The sequence below is a fragment of the Squalius cephalus genome (genome assembly GCF_949319135.1).
Source record: "Squalius cephalus genome assembly, chromosome: 7".
Classification (NCBI taxonomy): domain Eukaryota; kingdom Metazoa; phylum Chordata; class Actinopteri; order Cypriniformes; family Leuciscidae; genus Squalius; species Squalius cephalus.
Window position 1 is genome coordinate 46710284 of NC_137128.1, and position 23697 is coordinate 46733980.

At 34.7% G+C, this 23697-nt stretch overlaps 1 protein-coding gene across 18 annotated transcripts in view; it reads right to left on the reverse strand.

Moving 5' to 3' along the window:
* Window positions 1-17449: 17449 nt before the first annotated feature.
* Window positions 17450-23697, reverse strand: part of epb41l3b (erythrocyte membrane protein band 4.1-like 3b) — a 59619-nt gene continuing 53371 nt past the window's right edge. For 16 of the 18 annotated variants that reach the window (XM_079876972.1, XM_079876967.1, XM_079876974.1 and 13 more), the window contains 4 exons: window positions 23398-23496; window positions 22515-22595; window positions 21330-21429; window positions 17450-18191 (listed from right to left, as the gene is read on the reverse strand). In XM_079876972.1, coding sequence (XP_079733098.1) covers window positions 18145-18191; window positions 21330-21429; window positions 22515-22595; window positions 23398-23496 — 327 coding nt within the window. In that variant the 3' untranslated portion in view covers window positions 17450-18144. The remainder of the gene's footprint in view (window positions 18192-21329; window positions 21430-22514; window positions 22596-23397; window positions 23497-23697) is intronic. The other 2 variants (XM_079876964.1, XM_079876971.1) reach the window with 1 other exon arrangement.

Genomic DNA, 23697 nt, shown 5'->3' on the forward strand with positions numbered 1-23697 from the left:
ACACTGTGCTCTGATTGGTTGGCTGGATCAGTGTGTTATGATTGGTCGAGTGCATTGAGTGTGTTTGGGAAATGTCCCGCCCCTTACCATAACCACCAGTTTAACACACTACTGACTAACTCAACCAGGCCCCGCCCCTTTATTCTGCGCATGAATTATTATAATGAGGAATATTGTGACGTGTTCGTTCCCGGAAGAAACTCACGACTACAGTGGAGACGTTTCAGGAGTTCAGGAACACTGACAATAGAGAATAGACAGACTGCTGGAGAAAAGAGAACGAGACAGAGCTTGCAATAAAACAAGAATCAACATCAGCTTGGCTTTCAGAGATGGAGAACTGAGGGATCTGAAATGTTGGGAATGCCACGCAGAGTATTTCAGTCGCTTGAGAGCGTTGGGAGACTCGATTATGTCATTCGAGGGGCTTCGTGGAAGAGGGCGGAGCTAAAGCATGATAGACGCGTTACAATTCTCTGATTGGTCGAGATTTCTTTACAGAATCATGGGTAATGTAGTTTTTCACCAGAAATTCCAACATTAAACGTGATTGTTTAAAAAACAGGTTGAAGTAATGCCATCAGATGGCTTAAAGAAAAGCCACCGAGAGCTCACATCAGCTCTTTAACGGTCCAAAACCACTGGACCAAAATGAATCTGAACCGCTCTATTAATCTGATTGTTTAGTGGATTTCCTCTGTTACCATGGAGTTTACCGCGGTATTCGCTCTTTAATCCTGATGGCTGCGCTCCACCAACTCCAACTCATTCTCCTCTTTCACTTCACTCGCTTTTTCTCCTTCCCTATAGTCTCTCATTCCCTCTCCGTTCCCAGTTTTGGAAACTCGGATGTGGAGCGGTGATCCTGGAGAGAGGATGGATTAACCATCAGAGTGAGTTCAGGTGTCTTTACCTTCTCTGTCCAGCAATCAAAGGCTAATCAAACACATGCTAGCTTCTTACACACTGAGAATGTATTCACTGTAGCTTAAAAAAACACAAAGTCTGATTCCATAATGTAATAGAAACACATTCAGTCACTTTTATTTCAATGACATCTGCGATCACTTACTATGCATGTAATGTAGAATCCTGCAAGATGAATTCAGAAGATCATAAATATGAAATCTGAGATAAATATGTAGAAAGTGTTGTTATTAATTTATGTATCAATATCAAGCTGTTTACCCAGAAACATTCCTGAACTCAGTTGAGGTTCGTCTTTTTGTTTTTAATTAATGTTTTTTTGATGATTCTGTGGGTTTTTTTATGTGTGCACAACACTCTGTGTTTTTTATGCTCATCTATATCTGTTCATAATTAAAGCGCTGTAATACAGGCAGTAATTCACTGCGCTGATTATTCTCATCAATCACAATCATAATCATAAAGACGAGTTCGTTTTGGCTTCGGGTAATTAGCAGCTCTGTGGTTAAATGCCATTAACCTCACGTTACCTCTCATGTGCTTTATATCACACTCCATCAAAACATGTACATGTTTGGTTTGAAAACTGAAATGTTTGTCACTGGAACAACTTAATTAAATCTAACTTATGTTTTTTTTTTAAATGGAGTCAAGAACCCTAGAGTTCCATATATAAACCTTTTTGGCATAAATTTGGCATAAAGAAAAGGGTTCTTTAAAATGGAGTCAAGAACACTTGAGTTCTATACAGAACCTTTTTGGCATAAATGTTTTCTTTAAAAATGGAGTCAAGAACACTTGAGTTCTATATAGAACCTTACTGGCATAAATGTTTTCTTTACAAATGGAGTCAAGAACCCTAGAGTTCCATATATAAACCTTTTGCCATAAATTTGGCATAAAGAAAAGGGTTCTTTAAAATGGAGTCAAGAACCCTAGTGTTCTATACAGAACCTTTTTGGCATAAATGTTTTCTTTTAAAATGGAGTCAAGAACACTTGAGTTCTATATAGAACCTTATTGGCATAAATGTTTTCTTTAAAAATGGAGTCAAGAACCCTAGAGTTCCATATATAAACCTTTTGGCATAAATTTGGCATAAAGAAAAGGGTTCTTTAAAATGGAGTCAAGAACCCTAGTGTTCTATACAGAACCTTTTTGGCATAAATGTTTTCTTTTAGAATAGAGTCAAGAACCCAAGAGTTCTATATAGAACCTTATTGGCATAAATGTTTTCTTTTAAAATGGAGTCAAGAACCCTAGATTTCTATATAGAACCTTTTCGGCATAAATGGTTCTTTAAAATGGAGTCAAGAACCTTAGAGTTCCATATATAAACCTTTTTGGCATAAATTTGACATAAAGAAAAGGGTTCTTTATAATGGAGTCAAGAACCCTAGTGTTCTATACAGAACCTTTTTGGCATAAATGTTTTCTTTTAAAATGGAGTCAAGAACACTTGAGTTCTATATAGAACCTTATTGGCATAAATGTTTTCTTTAAAAATGGAGTCAAGAACCCTAGAGTTCCATATATAAACCTTTTGGCATAAATTTGGCATAAAGAAAAGGGTTCTTTAAAATGGAGTCAAGAACCCTAGTGTTCTATACAGAACCTTTTTGGCATAAATGTTTTCTTTTAGAATAGAGTCAAGAACCCAAGAGTTCTATATAGAACCTTATTGGCATAAATGTTTTCTTTTAAAATGGAGTCAAGAACCCTAGATTTCTATATAGAACCTTTTCGGCATAAATGGTTCTTTAAAATGGAGTCAAGAACCCAACAGTTATATATAAAAACTTTTTGGCATAACGGGTTCTTTATAATGGAGTCAAGAACCCTAGTGTTCTATACAGAACCTTTTTGGCATAAATGTTTTCTTTTAAAATGGAGTCAAGAACACTTGAGTTCTATATAGAACCTTATTGGCATAAATGTTTTCTTTAAAAATGGAGTCAAGAACCCAAGAGTTATATATAGAAACTTATTGTCATAACAGGTTCTTTATAATGGAGTGAAGAACCCAAGAGTTCTATATAGAACCTTTTCGACATAAAGGGTTCTTTAAAATTGAGTCTAGAACCCTAGAGTTCAATCTAGAACCTTATTTTCTAAGAGTGGAAAAACAAAGAGGAGTAGAGTGGGTTGCTCTCTATAGTAGAAAACGCTGTCTTGTCTCTCCAGCTCTGGATGAAATGATTGTCCAGTGTTTGGTCACTGGTATCCCACAATGCTGTGAGGTTGAACTCGTGTGTGAGGTCTCTGTGTGTCGCTGATGTTTGAGTCCAGGCCTCTAGAACCCTAAAAGAACAAAGAAACAGTGACTGAAATACAGACTTTAGTCTTTCAACAGCTGACCTCAGACACATACAGAGACCTTTTAAGAAAAATATGTAATTTTTTATCTCTCTGTTTTGTTAATTTTCAGAAAGTCATGAACATTTATAAATCATCATGCAATACATAATATATTATACATAGCTGTAGTATAGCTATGCAAAGTTATATGCAGCTTGATAAGAAATTACATGATAAAAATATTAGATAAATATTAGATATTTACAAGGCAAAAACAATACAATCTCAGTATGACAGTATAATAAAAACTTTCGCAGGTTTAATGTGGCTTTTTATGTGCTATTTTGTGTGAACGTTCTAAATCTTTAATTTAATTTCATTTGAATTAATGAAAGCGTTTCAAAATGTTTAATTTGATTGGCAATAAAAATAATGATTTTAATTCATTTAAATTCATTGTAGCCTAATGATGCGATTTCTGTCAGACTGTTGAACACCAAGCGCACCACGTGTGTGTTTCACATCAGATTCCTGTACGATTGTGGAAAGTTAAAGCAGACTGGGATTGATGGTAATGATGGCTTTATGTTGGAAACACTCCGTTTCCATGACAACACTGGGCTGTGGGAGAGGGTTTGTGCATGTAAACACTCGCGGACGCACTAAAGCATTAAAGTAAACTGCTGGTATGAGGGACGTTTTTTATGTTTATGTGGAGGCTAAAATCTCCACCACAGGCCAGACCAGCTGGAGACGTCACAAATGTGCCTTCACTTCATTCAAGGGGCTTTTTATGCCCCAAAACCACAATCCGACGGCACTTCTGGAAGTGATTGTGGCGCGTTTGGTTCACATTGGGAATGAGCGGCCCTATCCCAGAGGATCCACACTGGACTGAATGTGTGTTTGCAGTCTTCCACGGACCGAATCACTTTGAGCTGCGTTCACACAGGCGGAAACAAGCATTTCGTTAGCCTCATAGCATAATTGCCTAAGTCCTTTTAAAAAAAAAAAAAAATAGGACGTAGGCAATTATGCACGATTTCAAGTTAGCATATAGTTTGTACATTTGTTAAATAGAGAGGTTTAAGGGATTTGAGGGATTCATTATCAGTATCTAACCTGACTAAAACATAGTGTTACTCACATTATATGTCTGTCATGACAACTCTCAGAGTGTTTGGCGTGGAAATGGATATGATAATGTTTGGTCAAATGTTGCTGTCAAATCAAATCAAATCACTAGCCAACTACTTATATTGCCATGGGGAAGTTCGTATTAGCCAAATCTGCGCAGATTTAGGAGAATACCCAACTCGTGATTCATCATGATATATTAAATAGAATCTGCTCATATCTGCTTACTTGAACGCACATGTCACTGCGCAACTAATAACTGCGCGCTTGTTCATTTGCATTGAAGCGATAGCGAAGATTAAAAAGCAATCGGTTAACAGAAAAGGCATTGTTATTTAACAACATTATATGTTCTGTACTGTACTGATCTGTCCACATATAACACATTTTTTTGGTGAAAAGGAGGATGAAAGAGGAAGGGAAGAGATGCTGTTTGAAAAATAAATGAATGTATGAAATCCAAATTTTATGATATAGGTATATTAGGCTATTATTATTTATTTTTTTAAATATTATTATTATTATTATTATTATTGGCTTGTAGAAGTTCTGAATGGCCGGTAACTTAAAAATGTAGCAGCCAAATTGGCCAGTGAGTGAAAAAGTTCATTTCAAACCCTGAATATACATGAATTCATGTGCAGATATACAGGTGGAGCTGGGGAGGGAGGAGGGGCTCTGAAAGCTCTGCCTCTGCTCATTGGCTACTGATACAGCAGGAACCAATCAGCAGGGCCCTAGAGAATGATGTCATCACAAGCATTTCATCTGCAACAGCATTGTGAACTTTTAGAAATAAATTTGGTCATTAACTTTTAAATGCACCATGAGGAGAGTCCCCACATGACAGACCCACGACGGCTACATTTCTCTCCGATATGGCAGAAAATTAAATTAAATTGAATGTAGTGGATTATAACCTTGATAAGATGATTGACAGGGCAGTTTAAACGATGACAGGATAAACGTAAAGACACAATTATGATAAAGTAGTTTGACCCAAAGCTTGCCTATACAATTCTGCGACACATTTAAAATAATGTACTTTTTCTTACATATTTCAGGGAAACTTTGGCGAATCATCTTCACTTACAGACCTTCAGCTCCTGATAACAAATAAAAGATTCAATAAAAACCTTTTATTTAAACCCTTTGATGTCCCTGCATTAGTTTGTTTTACAAGCCGAGGGAGTCTAAATGAGAATAATTTAAATCTAAGTCTAAATGAGTTTTTATATGACAATCATCGAGATAAACTTAACAATTCTAGAAGATTCAGTGAGGAACCATTTCAATATGTTTATAATAAAACTGCTGTGAGTGCCTAGGAGGAGCTCAGTGCCTCATCACAAACAGATCTGGAGAAACGAGCACTAAAATCAATTTAAAGTTGGACATTTTGTTCTCGTTTAATGATCACAGTGACGTCTGGAATAAAGTTACACCCAAAGCTTCACAGTTTCACCCGTCGCCTGTCTGTCTCTCCTCTTTCCCGATGTGTATATGCCAATAGGAACAACAGACAACAATATACATTTTTAAGTCTCATAACTTTTTAACTTAAGGGTATTCTGTACATTGTAGTAATAACTTATTTTTAGTTAGTTTTCTTTCTCTCTACACCGATCTCTCTATACAGTTGTGTGAGGGTGTATGTCGAGACACTCGGTAAATGTCTATGTATGTTTTATTGTTTTTAGTTATAACTGTGGGCTATTAAATGTGCTGTATAAATAAATAAAAGTTGAAAGTATGTTGGAGGAGCCCCGGGGCCCAACGGAGGAACGCAAGATCTGTGTCTTATTAGAAGTGTTTTATAAACTCAAAAGGGGAGGAGAAAGAAACGGCTTATTAAATCAAGACATCAGCTGTAGGGCATTAAGAACGAGGAGTTTCACTGAAGTCATTCTGAGTGAACCCTTAACCTTGAGTTTAGGATCTTCTCTGTCATGTTTAACCCCTCGATGGGCCTCCGTGTGTCGAACACTCAGAGATGAGCAGCGATTCTTCTCTTTTCCCTCCAGATTTGTGGCACGTTTATTTCTGTTTTCGGCAGAAATGTACTTTTTTTCTCCTAGGTTTGCTTGTTGAATTAAAATAACCTTAATATACTGTATGAAATTAAATGTGCAAAAACTTTTTTTGCACTCACATTGGCCTTTAAAGTAAAAATGTACCTGCCATTTAGAGCTGCACGATTCTGGATAGATTTAAAATCACGATTTTTTTTTTGTTCCAAATAACGATCATGATTGTGAACACACAACTAAACAGCATAACATGTAATTTACTAGAGGTTCTGACAAAAAGGGGTGGTTGATTATGATTGGACTTTTCTAACTTTAGTTAGTGTGTAATGTTGCTGTTTGAGCATAAACAACATCTGCAAAGTTACAACACTCAAAGTTCAGAGCAAAGGGAGATATTTGCTTTTACAGAAATCGCTTTTTAAGGACTACAACAAACGGCTGGTAGAGACTACACCACATTCCTCCCGGGTTAGTGACATCACCAACCCTAGAATTTACATAAACCCCGCCCCCTGAACACGATTTATAGATTATCATGACAGAATATGCTAATCAATGACTAGAAGATAACTACACATCAGCTTCATAAACTCATCAACTAACCATTCAGAAATGTCCTGTTGCTTCTACATGTTGTCTCTTCTTCTTGAGTCTCTCCATTATTGTCTGACTCCGGTTTGAACATAAAAGGCTAAAAGTGTTTGAAATTTTCAGTGCATGTGTGCGTGAGTGCAAGCTGTTGTAGCTCCGCCCCCTGTGCCGGGAGCAGCAGCTCATTTGCATTTAAAGGAACAGACACAAAACTGTGTTTTTGCTCACCCTCAAAAAGTGACGATTTTAACATGCGATATAAAAATACCTGTGGGGTATTTTGAGCTAAAACTTCACACACACACTCTGGGGACATCAGAGACTTATTTTACATCTTGTGAAAAGGGCATTACACCACCCCTTTAATGCAGTCTATTTAATATGTTTAATTCATTTGATTGAATTATTTGTAAACAATCGGGTTGAATGAATGATTCAATGACTCACTCATAAATCCTTGACTTGTTTCATTACTGGATGAATCTGTGTTTTGGACAAATCTCTTGAATGAATGATTCTATGGGCCCTATTTTAATGATCTAAGCACATGGTCTAAAGCGCAGGGCGCAAGTACAGTTAGCTCGTGTCCAAATCTACTTTTGCTAGTTTAACGACGGGAAAAGTGGTGGGCAGTCCCGGCGCTCCCGGCGCTGGTCTAAAAGGGTTTCCCTATTCTCTTAATGAGTGATGGGTGTGTTTTGGGCTTTACATGCAATAATCCAATCAGAGTCTCATCTCCCATTCCCTTTAATGGGAATTTAAAATTAAAAATTTTTTCCCTTTAATGGGAATTTGATAGTGGAAAGACCGAACGTGTCTCCAGAGTGCAAACAGATCTGCTCGTGCACGAGATTAAAGCTGTGTGTGTGTGTGTGTGTGTGTGTGCGTGTGTTGTTTATATTACATTGCGGGGACCAAATGTCCCCATAAGAATAGTAAAACCTGAGATCACCTACATTGTGGGGACCAGCCAGCGGTCCCCACTTTTCAAAAGGCTTATAAATCACACAGGATGAGTTGTTTTGAGAAAGTAAAAATGCAGAATGTTTCCTGTGATGGGCAGGTTTAGGGGCAGGGGCAGTGTGTGTGTGTGTGTGTGTGTGTGATGGGCAGGTTTAGGGGCAGGGGCAGTGTAAGGGGATAGAATATACAGTTTGTACGGTATAAAAACCATTACGTCTATGGAGAGTCCCCACAAAGATAGTGAACCAGACATGTGTGTGTGTGCGTGTGTGTGTGTGTGTGTGTGTGTGTGAGAGAGAGAACACACACCTGGTTCTCAGACCAGCAGCTCATGCACACAGATGAGCGCAAACGCATTTGCTATTTAAACAGCGCGGCGCAGGACAAGAAAATGAAAATTGCGTCGGGCTGAAACTAGCAAAACACACTCGCGTCGCGCCTGGCGCTGCATTGCTCCGGGTGAATGATTCAATGACTCACTCAAAAAAAAAAACTTGTTTCGTTACTGAATGAATCAGTCTTTTGAACGAATCTCTTGAATGAATGATTCAATGACATACATTTTTATTTACTTGTCGCCACCTACTGGTGTAACGATGTAATGATACAATCTTTATTTGAAGCATCAAGTTACTTTCAAAAGGCGATTTACTCTATTTTGATGGCTTCCGTAGACATCAGTGTATATATCCGAACTATAATATATAGTTATAATAACTATAATTATTGTAAAACAGAAATGATGATACTGTGTGGTTGAAAAGACTGTTTGTGAAGCTGTTTCTTGCCTAAACATGACAACGGCTCTCTCTGGATCAGAACGCAGATTTAAATGTGATCATTAAAGGTTTAAAAGACACAGGCGAATCAATGACATTTAGGAATGAGATTGAGATCTTTTAACGATTAATAATGCAAAAAGATGCACCTCTGGACAAACCCAGGTAGTTAATTCTATTCTATTCTATTCTGAATCATCACAGAAATCAGGAAACTTCAGTCAAAAGACCTCTTCATGCATCTGAGGTTAAGATGAGGATGGTCACGTTCATCAGACACTCAAAACAACATTATCATTGGCAGATGTTCACTAGAACATCGACCATCACAACAAACAGTCGGAGAGACTCACGCCGAGGGTTTACCGACAGAACCCTGTGAAGTTTACTTAAACTGTACATGCACTTACTATTTTAATAACCTCATTATGTGCCATTTCTCTCATATTGAAGAGTTTAACCTCAAAATCGAGGTTTGGAGGGCTTTTACAAAAACAACCAGGGCCTAAAATTAACACCCGTCAAGATTTAAATGCGAGTAAAAATCAGCGTTGGTGAGTGTATGAAATGTCGGACACAAAATTACGTCAAAAAATGCATGTCTTGTTGAGTATCCTAGAAAACACCGTCAGTTATGGCTGGAGTGAATGTAAACATGTGTATCAGTATCAGTATATTGGATCCGTGCATTCGCTCTTAAAGTGACAGCAGCCTAATATTCCTGCAGCCGTCTGTGTTTTTAATGTTAATCAAACAAAAAAGGACAAAGAAAAAAATCACTCACTGCTCTCGACTGAATAACATTTGAAACGTTAATAAGGATTAATCCACGTTTAATTTTTACAGTGAAGACTATCCAGTGCTATTTCGCATTTGATAACTTTATTCATTGTCTCTACCTGAAAACTACTGTTACTTGTCTTTAATAATGTTTTACATTTATATTAGTAGTTTTAGCTGTCGAACTGAAATTGGAATATAGAATTGAGAATTTTTACTGGTATCCAAAATGTTGGTGTCAAAACTGGCTGTTTTACAAAAACAGTATAAAGGGCTGTAGAAATATATATATAAATGGCCAATACATTTCCCCCTGTGGTTGAAAATCCAGTTTTCAATGTTGTTTATGTGTCTATGTGGTGTTTTTAATACGCTTTAAGACAAAGCATGTGTAAATTCATAAGTCGACAGCATTGCTGAGTATTTCCTCCTTAAAACTGCAGTGAACCAAAGACAGTCTCAAAAACACGCTTTGAAATCGCTGGTGTTTCTGACGTCACAAACTACCTTGTAACCAATAAGATCAACGTATGATCGTCAACCATTGGATCTCTGAGCTGAGTGAGTGAGTGGAGGCGGGACACATTTGCATATTCATAGAACCGCGCATACTAAATGAGGCAAGGGTGTCGAGTTACATTCAAGATATTTTAAGACATGAAGACTTTTTTTTTTTTTTATATGTCATTTTGGTGATCAAAAGATGAAATGTACTTGTGTGTTGTGAAATTATTGTTGGATCCAATAGTCCAAAATTGTATGTTAGCACATAAAAGGTGAAAATGTCTAATTTAGTGAAGTAACTGCACACATCTCCTCAGTTCCTCTAATGTTTAATCACATCGCTATAGATGTGCACTATAGATCAGCTGAAGCAGTGAATCTGGAGAACCGAAGCTCCTGAGGGGCATTTCTCCTCATATATTGAGCTGAAGTCCGACACGCGTTACACCCGTCCCGTGACCCGTGCTCAGGATTGGGTTATTGTTGACAGGATCGTCGATGGTATCTCGAGGAGTCTGAAGGACTCTCTGTGTGCACAGAAGCACAGCTCATATCACAGACATCCAAAACCACACAGCCGGGATTAAACATGTCATATTTCAGAGGCGTGTGTCATGGAGCAGAGCTGAGGAATGATGAGACACAGAAGATGTGTGTGTGTAGAGGTCATTCAGGAACACACATATTCATATGTGTGTTTTAAAATGTTTTTATGCATGCAGTTTAAAAGTACATATTTAACATGCATGCTCTTGCAGAAAACATACATTGAGTAGGCTATACATTCTGCTTCCATATTGTTATATCTGGAACCGTCAAACGTTGAGATCTCATCTAAGAGCTGCTTGGTTTCTGATCTGGAGACTTTATGGGACTTTATGGGAAAGTCAGTGTTTACATTTGCTGCTCTTTAAAACAAGTTCAAAGGGAATGAAAGCGTTTGAAAATGTTTCCTTTTATCTGGTTTAATGATGATATTATGAATCCAGCTGCTCTCGGCTTCATCCAGAGCAAACACAGATCTTCACCGTGGAACCGCAAACTTTTCTTTTGAAAATGTGTCAAAATGGCAAGATGTAAAGTCAGAATTGCGAAAAATGTAAATAATGCAAGATGTAAGCTTAAAATTCGGAGAAAAAAATGTCAAAGTTGCGAGATGTAAAGTCAAATTCCTGAGAATTTTTTTTTTTTTTTTATTGTGAGATGTAAAGTCAGAATTGAGAAATAATGTAAATATTGCAAAATGTAGTCAAAGTTCTGAGAATTATTTTTTTTTTTAATTGTAAGATGTAAAGTCAAAATTGCGAAAAATGTAAATAAATGTAAACTTAGAATTTTTAGGAAAAATGGCAAAATTCATTTTTTTAAATGCGAAAATTGTGAGATGTAAAGTCAGAATTGCAAAAAATTTAAATCATGCAAGATGTAAACTTAAAATTCTGAGAAAAAAATTCAAAGTTGCGAGATGTAAAGTCAAATTCCTGAGAAAAAAAATTTAGAATTGAGAAAAAATTATAAATTGCGAGATGTAAACTCAAAACTCTGAGAATTTTAAATTTTTTTTAAATGCGAGAATTGTGAGATGTAAAGTCAGAATTGAGAAATAATGTAAATATTGAAAAATGTAGTCAAAGTTCTGAGAATTTTTTTATTTTTTTTTATTGTAAGATGTAAAGTCAAAATTGCGAAAAATGTAAATAAATGTAGCCTAAAATTTTTTTTTTTTTTAGGAAAAATGGCAAAATTCTGAGACGTAGTCAAAACTGCGAAAAATTTAAATACTGTAAAATGTAAAACTTTTTGAATTGGAAAAAAAATATTTTTTTTATTAATTGCAAGATGTAAACTTAAAATCCTGAGAAAAAAGTCAGAATTGCAAAATGTAAAATCAGAATTGAGAAAAAAAAAAATCTAAATTACTAAATGTAAACAATTCTGAAAAATGTCAAAATTGTGACCTTTACTCGTTTAATTTATAACTCGCAGTTGTTTCAAAAGAGTCTTTTTTTTACTTTTGAAGCTTCCACGGGTTTGCTTCTACAGTCACATGATCTCGGGTCCAGAACTCACAGAGCCGGACCACACACACACACACACACACACACCAGCCTATCAGGTTACACACTGAAGGAAAAGCACACACAGATCAGAGATAATGCATCAGCACTAATACTCTCTTCATCATGTGTCCGACAGAAACCTCACTGAAATATAACCTAAACAGAAGATTTCTGGTAAATGTTAGTCTTTTCTTCCCTTTTGTTGTGTCGACGTCCGAGTGAAGCGAGATTTGATTACATGAGACATGACTGATTTCAGTAGAAGTTTGTTCTGTATCCTTCAACATTCCCATGATGTTCATTGATGTTTATTTGCTGCTGTAACTAAGAGGAAGAGATTTATCTGAAACGATGCATTAAAGAGACACAAAAACACATTTATTGTGTGAATATCACAATAAAACTGACAGAATTTGAAAGCTCAGACTCCAAAGCAACAAAAGCACAGAGCGGTTATTGCAACCCGGTCACGCTAAACGCGTCTCTGTAGCACGCATTGTGTTTATCGTGCAGTTTATACGCGAAAATGAGTTTTTCCGTGCGTATGATGTGCATGGGTGGGTTTAGTAGTGGTGTATGAGATCAGGCTGGTCCATGGATCAGAGAACAGCACTGGTCATGTTTCATGATGTGAAGAAGCACTTAACACACGTGACCCTGTGATGATCTCTATCATGGACATGAACAACATCTCTAACATCTGAGCAGATCTGATCTGTTTTACACTGTTACACTGTCCTATAAACCTGTCAGGTGTCCAGTGTCGTTTTACTATCACTGAGATATACTATTATAATTTTTTAAAACACAATTTTATTTTTATTTTTGTATTTTCCATTTTAGTTTCAAAGTTTTAGTAGATTTTGTTATTTATATTAGGTTTTTTTATATACAAAAAATGCGGTTGTGCTTTTATTTTGACAGAAACTGCAGTTGCGCTTTTATTTTGACAGAAACTGCGGTTGCGCTTTTATTTTGACAGAAACTGCGGTTGCGCTTTTATTTTGACAGAAACTGCGGTTGCGCTTTTATTTTGACAGAAACTGCGGTTGCGCTTTTATTTTGTTGTAAAACTACCGTTTCTGTGAAAACAGGTTTACAAACGCGTTTCGTTACAAATCTAGTGAAATGCTGTAATCATCTGCCCACAAAACGTTGGAAATTATGCAGATGTGAAAATAATAAATAAAGAGGGGGAAATACACTGCACACACACATATACAACGAGCGCCAGTACATCCAGAATTAATGCATCGTACAGAATCCAACAAAGTCTGTTACACAAGTTTTAGTAGTTTTTGTTATTTATTTATATTTTTAATATGTTTAATATTTTGGATAGGTTTTTGTTTTAGTATCTTCTGTTTTCATTTTAAAGTTTTTGTAATTTTGTTGTTTGTCATTTTCATTTGTAATTGTTTTTTTAATGTCTATTTTAAAAATATATAAAAAGTTTTCTTTTTGTATTTTCCGGTTTAATTTTAATAAAAGTTTTAATTATTTTTGTATTTTATTTATTGTTTTTAATGTCTTGTTTTTCATTTTAATGTTTCAGTAATTTTGTTGTTTGTCATTTTTATTCGTTATTGTTTTGTAATGTCTATTTTTTTACATTTTGAATGAATTTTTATTTTTTGTATTTTCCGTTTTATTTTTAATTAAAGTTTTAGTAATTATTTTTGAGTTCTAGTTGTACCACCTGACTGCTGCAGGTATGACATCATTCGGACCGAATGCAATGATTGGACGAACATTTTATGGTCCTACACCTTTCAAAGACAATGTCTATATATATTGTCTTTGGAAGACATATGACCATAAAAGGTTCGTCCGATCATATATATAAACACACACACACACACACACACACACACACACACACACACACACACACACACACACACACACATACATATAAATACATTTAGACCACTTTACTTAGTGACTGCTATTAGGATGTGAAGAGACTTTCAACCAGAACAGCAGCAAGTGTTTCTGAAGTCACTGCCTTTGAGATGAAACAGGGACGAGGTCCAGGAAAGAAGATCTCATTAAAACATCATCATCATCATCATCTTCCTCTTCAAAGCGAGTGTGTGTGTAGAGGAGGAGGAGGAAGACGAGAATAAAACCTCTGTGGTGTGTTTGTGCTCCACATGAGACTCTGAGTTCATCAGGAAACCTGCAGGGAAGAGACACCACCGGCTGAGATCTGAGGTCTGACGCTTCAGGCCTCTTTATGATCATATCAACATAATTCATAATCAGAAATATGAAACTTTTCAACATTCAATGTTTCTTGAGCATCAGATCATCATATTAGAGTGATTTGTGAAGGATCATGTGACACTGAAGACTGGAGTAATGATGTTTTGATCACAGGAATAAATTACACTTTACTATATATTCACATAGAAAACAGATGATTTACAGTAGAATAATATTTATATATATTTATAACAATATATTTTTGATCAAATAAAAGCAGCTTTGGTGAGCAGAAGAGACTCTTACAGAAACATTACCTGTTCTGACGGAATCACACGTGACATCCATCTGAAGGTGAAACACAACCAATCATGAAACGGGATAGTGACTGACGTCAGAGAACGGCAGGAGCGTCACGTGAGCGCCAAACTCTCACCAAGAGCTTTTTATTAAACACAGTGAACAAAATATCAAAATATAAATATGCACCGGCATTCATAAATGCAAATAAACAGGTATTAAGCAAGGCCCGTATACGTTTAACCCTCTGATGGTCCTCGTCATTTCTGACCGAATAATTTTCTGTTTTGAAATTTTAAAAATCACAGCTTCATCGGAAGGTTATGAAACTTGGTGACTTTTCTGGCATTAGGTATGTGAATACAAAAAAAATTTGAGGTCATGATCCGAGCATGCTAAGTGGTCGTAAACAAAAAGAGTCACACTCGTGGTCTTCGGTCAAAAATGACCAACCCATAGGAAATGAATGGGAAATTTACAAAAACACAAAAATTCTCAGAATTTTTGTCTGTACAATCTACAAATCGGCCACGATTCTAAAAAAAAGTACACCGCAGTAAAGGGGTGACACTCTACAACATCAAGAGTGCAAAAAATTCACACACACCCACACACACACACATACAAACACACGTTTATACACATACACACCAATAAATTCAGATTACAAAAATCTGTTTTGAATTTTTAAAAATCACAGCTTCATCAGAATGTTACGAAACTTGGTGACTTTTCTGGCATTAGGTATGTGAACACACAAAAACATTGAGTTCATGATCCGAGCATGCTAAGTGGTCGTAAAAAAAATTGTCATGATTTTGGTCTTCGGTCAAAATGACCCCCATAGGAAATGAATGGGAAATTGACAAAAACACAAAAATTCTCTACAAATCAGCCACGATGCAGAAAAAAAATGCTCAGCAATGAAGGGGTGAAGCTCTAAAACATCAAGAGTGAAAAACATAACATAATTAATAATTATAATTAATATATGTATATATAATTAATATAATAATTATTAAAATTATTAAAATAATAATTAATAAAATGTTATAAACCTTGGCAAAAAGTATTATTTGAGAATTTCTAAAAAAATACATTCAATCCACATCTTAAAAGTAAGTAATTTGGTCCAAAAGACAACTAGAATTCACAAACATCTCCATTTAGAGCTATACAGGCATCTAGTGGTAAACCCATGCAATAACATGTTTTATTTAATTTTATGTTTAATAAATTGATACATTTTTTTTATTATTATTTTTTTTCTGAAAGCCTAGTCTCTATTTTACCCGAAAATACTGCATAGAATTTTTTTTTTTTTAAATCCCAAAAAAAAAAAAAAAAAAAAAAAAATCATTATTTTCAATGGCAAAAAATGGACTATAAATATTGCATAAATATTAATAAGTTCAATCAAATTGTCTCAAAATTCTAAATTAAAAAGAATAAATATTATAGAACAAAAATAAATTGCATTGGTTTTTACTGGGATGGAGGAAGTTTCATTTTTAGGTGTCCGGTCATTTGTGACAGTGTGACTGCTAAACGAAGACCATCAGAGGGTTAAACAAATAATAATAATAATAAATATTTAGCTACATTAGGGTATAAGGAAGGGGTCTCGTCATTCCTCTTAATAAACAGATTTTTCTTCTTATTTTATTTTATTAATATGTGATTTTATTTTTTATTATTCCCAACAATTTCTGTGTCTTTACTCGACAAGAGCTCAGAAAGTCTCATGTTAATCATCAACAAATCATTTCCAGACTACCCGCGTTTTCTTCACAGCAGCGCCATCTTTGATTTGTGAATAAAAAAGTGAGGCTCTGTGAGGGATAGACACACACACACATCTCTGCAGTATTCACTGTGTTTCTGGATAGTTCAGCTGAGGAAACACTGCTATTAAAAAAAAAAAAAAAAAAAAAAAAACCCAACAACTTCAGACGACATAAGCTGTGGAGAATCAATGCGATGAATGCGCTGCTCTGAGGAGGACATCTAGTGGACACTGAGTGTTACTGCATGATGATGACGACACCAAACTAGCTTTAAAATCAGCGCAAAAAAACAAAAACAAATTGTTTTTGTATTTTTATTTCAGAACCAGGAATCCAAGTCTTGGAAAACATAGATGTATCAGAGAATTTTAAAAGTGTGATTTTATACACAATATTTGCACCCCATTAAAATCTCTGCTCACCAAGGCTCCATTTATTTGATCAAAAATACAGTAAAATTGTGAAATATTATTCCAATGTATGTGCAATCTATGTGAATATACAGTAAAGTGTAATTTATTCCTGTGATCAAAGCTGAATGTTCAGCATCATTACTCCAGTCTTAAGTGTCACATGATCCTTCAGAAATCACTCTAATATGATTTGATGCTTTATGATTATTGATTATTATCAACGTTAAACAATGTTTCATATTTTTGTGGAAACTGAATCTTTTTTATTTTTCAGGATTCTTTGATGAATAGAAAGTTCAAAAGAACAGCGTTTATTTGAAATAGAATCTTTTGTAACATTATAAATGTCTTTAATGTCACTTTTGATCAATTTAATGCATCCTTGATGAATAAAAGTATTAATTTCTATTGAAAAACAAAAACAAAAAAAAACAATGACCACAAACTTTTGAATGGTGTGTGTGTGTGTGTGTGTGTGTGTGTGTTTCTATATGTGGTTCTTAAAACTTCTGGAATTACAGAATTTATTTAATAATTATTTGAATATATTGGCACTCCTAGTTTCTGTAAATAATAAAAAAGCTAAAATGTATGAAAATATTTATATTTATGAGCATAATCACATTATTGTGATATTTCTACACTCGTGTAATAAACACAAAACACAAAGAGTGCTGATCTCAACAATATTTTATTCCAAAATAAAAGCTCAAAATTAATCACATCAATTGCATTTATTGTTCTGTATCTGCTGGTTCGATCCCGTCCCGTTACGCACTCCTACAAACACTACGACCTCTCAGGGTCAAATATAAGAAAAGGTCAAAGGTCAAGACGAGAGGGACTTCTACTGTGCGAGTTTCAGTACCGCTTTACAAACTTACCAAAAGCCCTTCAAACAGTGGCGTCGTTTTGCATATATATAACGCTGAATCTATTAGTGCGAGAAACAACAACCGTGAAACAATAAAAATACATTTATGATTCAAGTAGAAACGTGTCGATTCACCCGGGCGAGTTTGAGTTCTCTATGTACAGGACTTAAAAACCAACGACTCTCGTTTTGAGCCGCTTTTCTTTTCGTAGAAATTAAAATGATTTTGCGTGAATCTCACAAAACCTGCGAAGAAAAATGTCCAGGTGAAATTTTAAAAGAAAAACAGAAATTCATGACATGTGTTTCCCACGGTCTCCACAAGGGGGCGCTGGACTATAAATAAACTGGCATTAATGAAAGATTTTGAGTCGTCGTTGTAAGGCAAAGATTCCCCCCCCCCACTTCTGTTTGGAGTCCATCATCATCATCATCATCATGTTCTGTGAGCTGATGTTTTCACGATGAAGAGCGTGTCATCTGAGGTGAGAGGTCAGAGGTCGTGTGTTTGTTCTCTCGGCTGATCTTTGGACATTATTCCTAAACAACACAAACACAAAGAAAACATCTGAAGTTTCAGTCGCTCTGAGAACAGGTGAAAGATTCTCTGCAAAAACACATCCGGATCATAATCCACCTCAGAAACAAACACAAAAATCAATATTTTGAAGCCTTTTTTAATTTTTTTTAAATTTTTTGCATTGTAAGATTATTGTTCATCACAATTAAACACATTTAACCCTCAAACATCACATTAGATTATTATTACAGTAATAAGAGGCCAGGAAAAAGGAGGCACAACAAATTGATGTACAAATATTTTATTATATAATATATTATTTTCCTTCACATTACAGTAATAAAAAGTAGCGCAACAAACTGATATATATATATATATATATATATATATTTTTTTTTTTTTTACCAGTTTTTTTTCAGTCAAAATAAGTGCTACCAGTTTTCAGTCAAAATAAAAGCGTAATCAGTTTTACGTCAAAATAAAAGCGCAATCAGTTTTCCGTCAAAATAAAAGCGTAACCAGTTTTCAGTCAAAATAAAAGCGCAATCAGTTTTCCCTCAAAATAAAAGCGCAATCAGTTTTCAGTCAAAATAAAAGCGTAACCAGTTTTCAGTCAAAATAAAAGCGCAATCAGTTTTCCCTCAAAATAAAAGCGCAATCAGTTTTCCGTCAAAATAAAAGCGCAATCAGGTTTCAGTCAAAATAAAAGCGCAATCAGTTTTCCCTCAAAATAAAAGCGCAATCAGTTTTCAGTCAAAATAAGTGCAACCAGTTTTCAGTCAAAATAAAAGCGTAATCAGTTTTCCGTCAAAATAAAAGCGCAATCAGTTTTCAGTCAAAATAAAAGCGCAATCAGTTTTCCCTCAAAATAAAAGCGCAATCAGTTTTCCGTCAAAATAAAAGCGCAACCAGTTTTCAGTCAAAATAAAAGCGCAATCAGTTTTCCCTCAAAATAAAAGCGCAATCAGTTTTCCGTCAAAATAAAAGCGCAATCAGGTTTCAGTCAAAATAAAAGCGCAATCAGTTTTCCCTCAAAATAAAAGCGCAATCAGTTTTCAGTCAAAATAAGTGCAACCAGTTTTCAGTCAAAATAAAAGCGTAATCAGTTTTCCGTCAAAATAAAAGCGCAATCAGTTTTCAGTCAAAATAAAAGCGCAATCAGTTTTCCCTCAAAATAAAAGCGCAATCAGTTTTCCGTCAAAATAAAAGCGCAACCAGTTTTCAGTCAAAATAAAAGCGTAATCAGTTAACCGTCAAAATAAAAGCACAACCAGTTTTCAGTCAAAATAAAAGCACAACCAGTTTTAAGTCAAAATAAAAGCGTAATCAGTTAACCGTCAAAATAAAAGCGCAACCAGTTTTCCAGCAAAATAAGTGCAACCAGTTTTCAGTCAAAATAAAAGCGTAACCAGTTTTCAGTCAAAATAAAAGCGCAACAAGTTTTCAGTCAAAATAAAAGCGCAATCAGTTTTCCCTCAAAATAAAAGCGCAATCAGTTTTCAGTCAAAATAAAAGCGCAATCAGTTTTCCCTCAAAATAAAAGCGCAACCAGTTTTCCATCAAAATAAAAGCGCAACCAGTTTTCAGTCAAAATAAAAGCATAATCAGTTAACCGTCAAAATAAAAGCGCAACCAGTTTTCAGTCAAAATAAAAGCACAACCAGTTTTCAGTCAAAATAAAAGCGCAACCAGTTTTCAGTCAAAATAAAAGCACAACCAGTTTTCAGTCAAAATAAAAGCACAACCAGTTTTCAGTCAAAATAAAAGCACAACCAGTTTTCCATCAAAATAAAAGCGCAACCATTTTTCCGTCAAAATAAAAGCGCAATCAGTTTTCCAGCAAAATAAGTGCAACAAGTTTTCAGTCAAAATAAAAGCGCAATCAGTTTTCAGTCAAAATAAAAGCGCAATCAGTTTTCCCTCAAAATAAAAGCGCAACCAGTTTTCCATCAAAATAAAAGCGCAACCAGTTTTCAGTCAAAATAAAAGCATAATCAGTTAACCGTCAAAATAAAAGCGCAACCAGTTTTCAGTCAAAATAAAAGCACAACCAGTTTTCAGTCAAAATAAAAGCACAACCAGTTTTCAGTCAAAATAAAAGCGTAATCAGTTTTCCATCAAAATAAAAGCGCAACCATTTTTCCGTCAAAATAAAAGCGCAATCAGTTTTCCAGCAAAATAAGTGCAACAAGTTTTCAGTCAAAATAAAAGCGCAATCAGTTTTCCCTCAAAATAAAAGCGCAATCAGTTTTCAGTCAAAATAAAAGCGCAATCAGTTTTACGTCAAAATAAAAGCGCAATCAGTTTTCCGTCAAAATAAAAGCACAATCAGTTTTCTGTCAAAATAAAAGCGCAATCACAGTTTCCGTCAAAATAAAAGCGCAACCACAGTTTCCATAAAAAAAGCGCAACCACAGTTTCTGTCAAAATAAAGGCTCAGGGGTTTATCTCTTGCAAATGAAGAAATTAGGTCAGAAAAGTATTGTAACTACTGTAACAAAGTAAAATAATACTTATGAAATATTTATTTTCATTCATTTTACAGTGTACATTTTTGTTCAATATATGGCTATTTCTGTCATAGGATTAATAATAGTAATATTATTATTATTATTATTATATTCTAATTGTTTGGCTTCCTAAAACCCCACCAAATCCTATGGGAAACACTGTATAATATATAAAATAATAAATCATATTAAAAAAACGATTTATTTATATCATTTATATATATATTTCACTATTCAAATACTATACTATTATTTTCACTACAGTGAAATGAAAATAATGTCACAAAACAAGAAAATAAATAAATAATTTATTATAAAATAAATAAATGATAAATTATTTAAGTTTTATACTTTTCAAGTGAAATAATTTTTTTTTTTGATTTTGGTGTGAAATATGACCTGGATGTTTTTGAGACGATTCTGGAAATATCCCGTAAACACACGTGCACGAGCACACACAGATAAACATCACGCAAACATGAAGCTGCAAGCGGCACACAAGATCATTATTTCTGAATGAGCGATCATCCTCACACACACACACACACACACACACACACGTGAGCGCGTGTGATCACACGTGAGAGGTTTGATCACATGCATGAAATGAAAGCAAGCGTATGAATTTGACTCATGAATCGCTCTTACCTTCGGCAGACGAGATCTCGCTCTCTTTATGCACCACTACTTTAGTGACGCTCATGTCTGGGTGCTGCTCTTTGGCCTCTTTAATAGCCTGAGCCAGAGCCTGACCCACAATGTACCAGCAGAGAGAAACACACACGCGCACAACCATTATCAGTCAATCAACGTGTGTGTTTATAGAGCAACATCAGTGATTTGAATGTTACACAAACTATTCAATATCATAAAATGAACTGTGATTGTAATTGCATGCATCATAAAGTGTGTTAAATATATAAAGATCTGAAGAATGATTACAAGATTTTGATTCGTTTATAGCCGGAAAAACCTCCACCCTCACCACAAAATTAGGATTTATATAAATCATAGGAAAGAAAAAGTGTCTATTTAAATTCGATTTTATGCTTGACACACCTTAATAATTTTTTTTTTTAGAAATATTTTAAATAAAATGCATTATTAAATCATAAATTGAAAACATTTATATATATATATATATATATATATATATATATATATATATATATATATACACATATCATATATATCAGTGTTATTTTAGTATCATTGAGATGCTATAATAGTTTTTATTAAAATGTTTTTTTTCATATATTATTCTAATATTTTCTGTTTTCAGTTAATATTAGTTAAAGTTTTAGTAATTTTGTTGTTTTTGTCTTTTCCATAAGTTAAAAAAAAAAAAATGTCTATAGTTTTAATTTTTCAGTTTTAGTTTTCACTACATCAAGTTAAACTAAATGAAAATGAGAAATAGATTAAGTAAAATAAGTTTAATTAGCCTGATATTTATTATAATATATATATACACATTTAAAAAGGGACAATATATATATATATAATTCTGTATTGTCCCTTTTATAATATATAAATAAAATACACACACACACACACACACTAAAGTCATTCTTTACCTTATAAATAGATAAAAACGTATTATTTTTAGTCCCTATTAAATAAACAATAATAATAATTCAAAAATAATGCATTTTCATTCAAAAATTGTATTTGGTTTTTGTGTTTTGCGTGTTTAATGTCAGCGAGACACACTGAGGTTTCATGTTCGTCTTCTGTCAGTGTGTATGCAGTGTGTTAGACAGATCACTATCTTTCAGCAGGTTATTTCCTCACACAGGTTATTTCTTCACACAGGTTAAGCGATCTCTGTACCTGGTCGTGGTCGATGTCTGCGTCTCCTGTGATCACGATCCTCTTCTCGATGCGAGTCTCTGAGATGCCGTCCTTCACCGTCTGACGAAACACAATCAAACCTGTTACGCTTTCGACATCAAAATCACACCTGGATTCTGTCTGATTAAACACTCATCCTTCTCTCGGGAAATTTTGACATGGACATGGGTCCAAGACCCCAGGACTTGTGTCAAACCTGAACCCCGAAAACACCCCAAAAATTGAATGAATTCGAGGAGTTTTGTGGTTGAAATGTAAAAAAGTAACAGATCCTCTTGAGTCAATTTGACCTCCTTAGGAATGAATGGAATGCGAGGAATACTTCAGTACACATAGAAAAACCTACAAATGCTCAAAATGCAAACAAAAAATGCAAAAAATTTACCCCCCCAAATTTTTTTTTATAATGTCTACATGTGTATCTGAATGCATACTGAAGGACCCAGCGGAACAGCTCATTTGCTCCATATAGAGCTATAAAGCCATTTAGAGTCATGAAATATCATGTTATATTCTTTATTTTTCCACAAGAGGTCGACAAAGACACCCAATGTAAGATATTTTGAGCTGAATTAAAAGGGTTATGCATGAAATTGTGAGTAATTTTGAATTTAAGTTGAAAGAATGTGCTTAAATTACTAAATTACTATTTATTTATTATTTATTGATCAAATCGAGTAATTTAAAGGTAAACAAAATAAAAAATAACAAAAAATCTCCAAAAAAATGCATTAAAAAAATTAAATCAAATAAGCTTTTTGTAAATAAATAAATATATAATTGTAGGGCTTTCGGATCACTTTGAGCCACGAGGGAAGGATGAGTGTAAACACACAGATGAGACGAGAGCGTTTGCACTGACTTTAGTGATGTGTGTGGTGGTGGTGGTGCTGTTGTTCTCTGATGTGATCGTCTGAGCGCTCATGAGGACGCCTGGATCCGAGTCGCCATTCGCATCAACCTTCAAACACACACACACAAGCATTAAAGGCGTATACCTATAGAGCTTACGTAGCCCCGCGCTCGTTGTCTTGTGTCTTCCGGTCTGTATTTTCACAGCGATCTTACGTATTTACACTGACCAAAATTATAAACGCAACACTTTTGTTTTTGCCCCCATTTTTCATGAGCTGAACTCAAAGATCTAAGACTTTTTCTATGT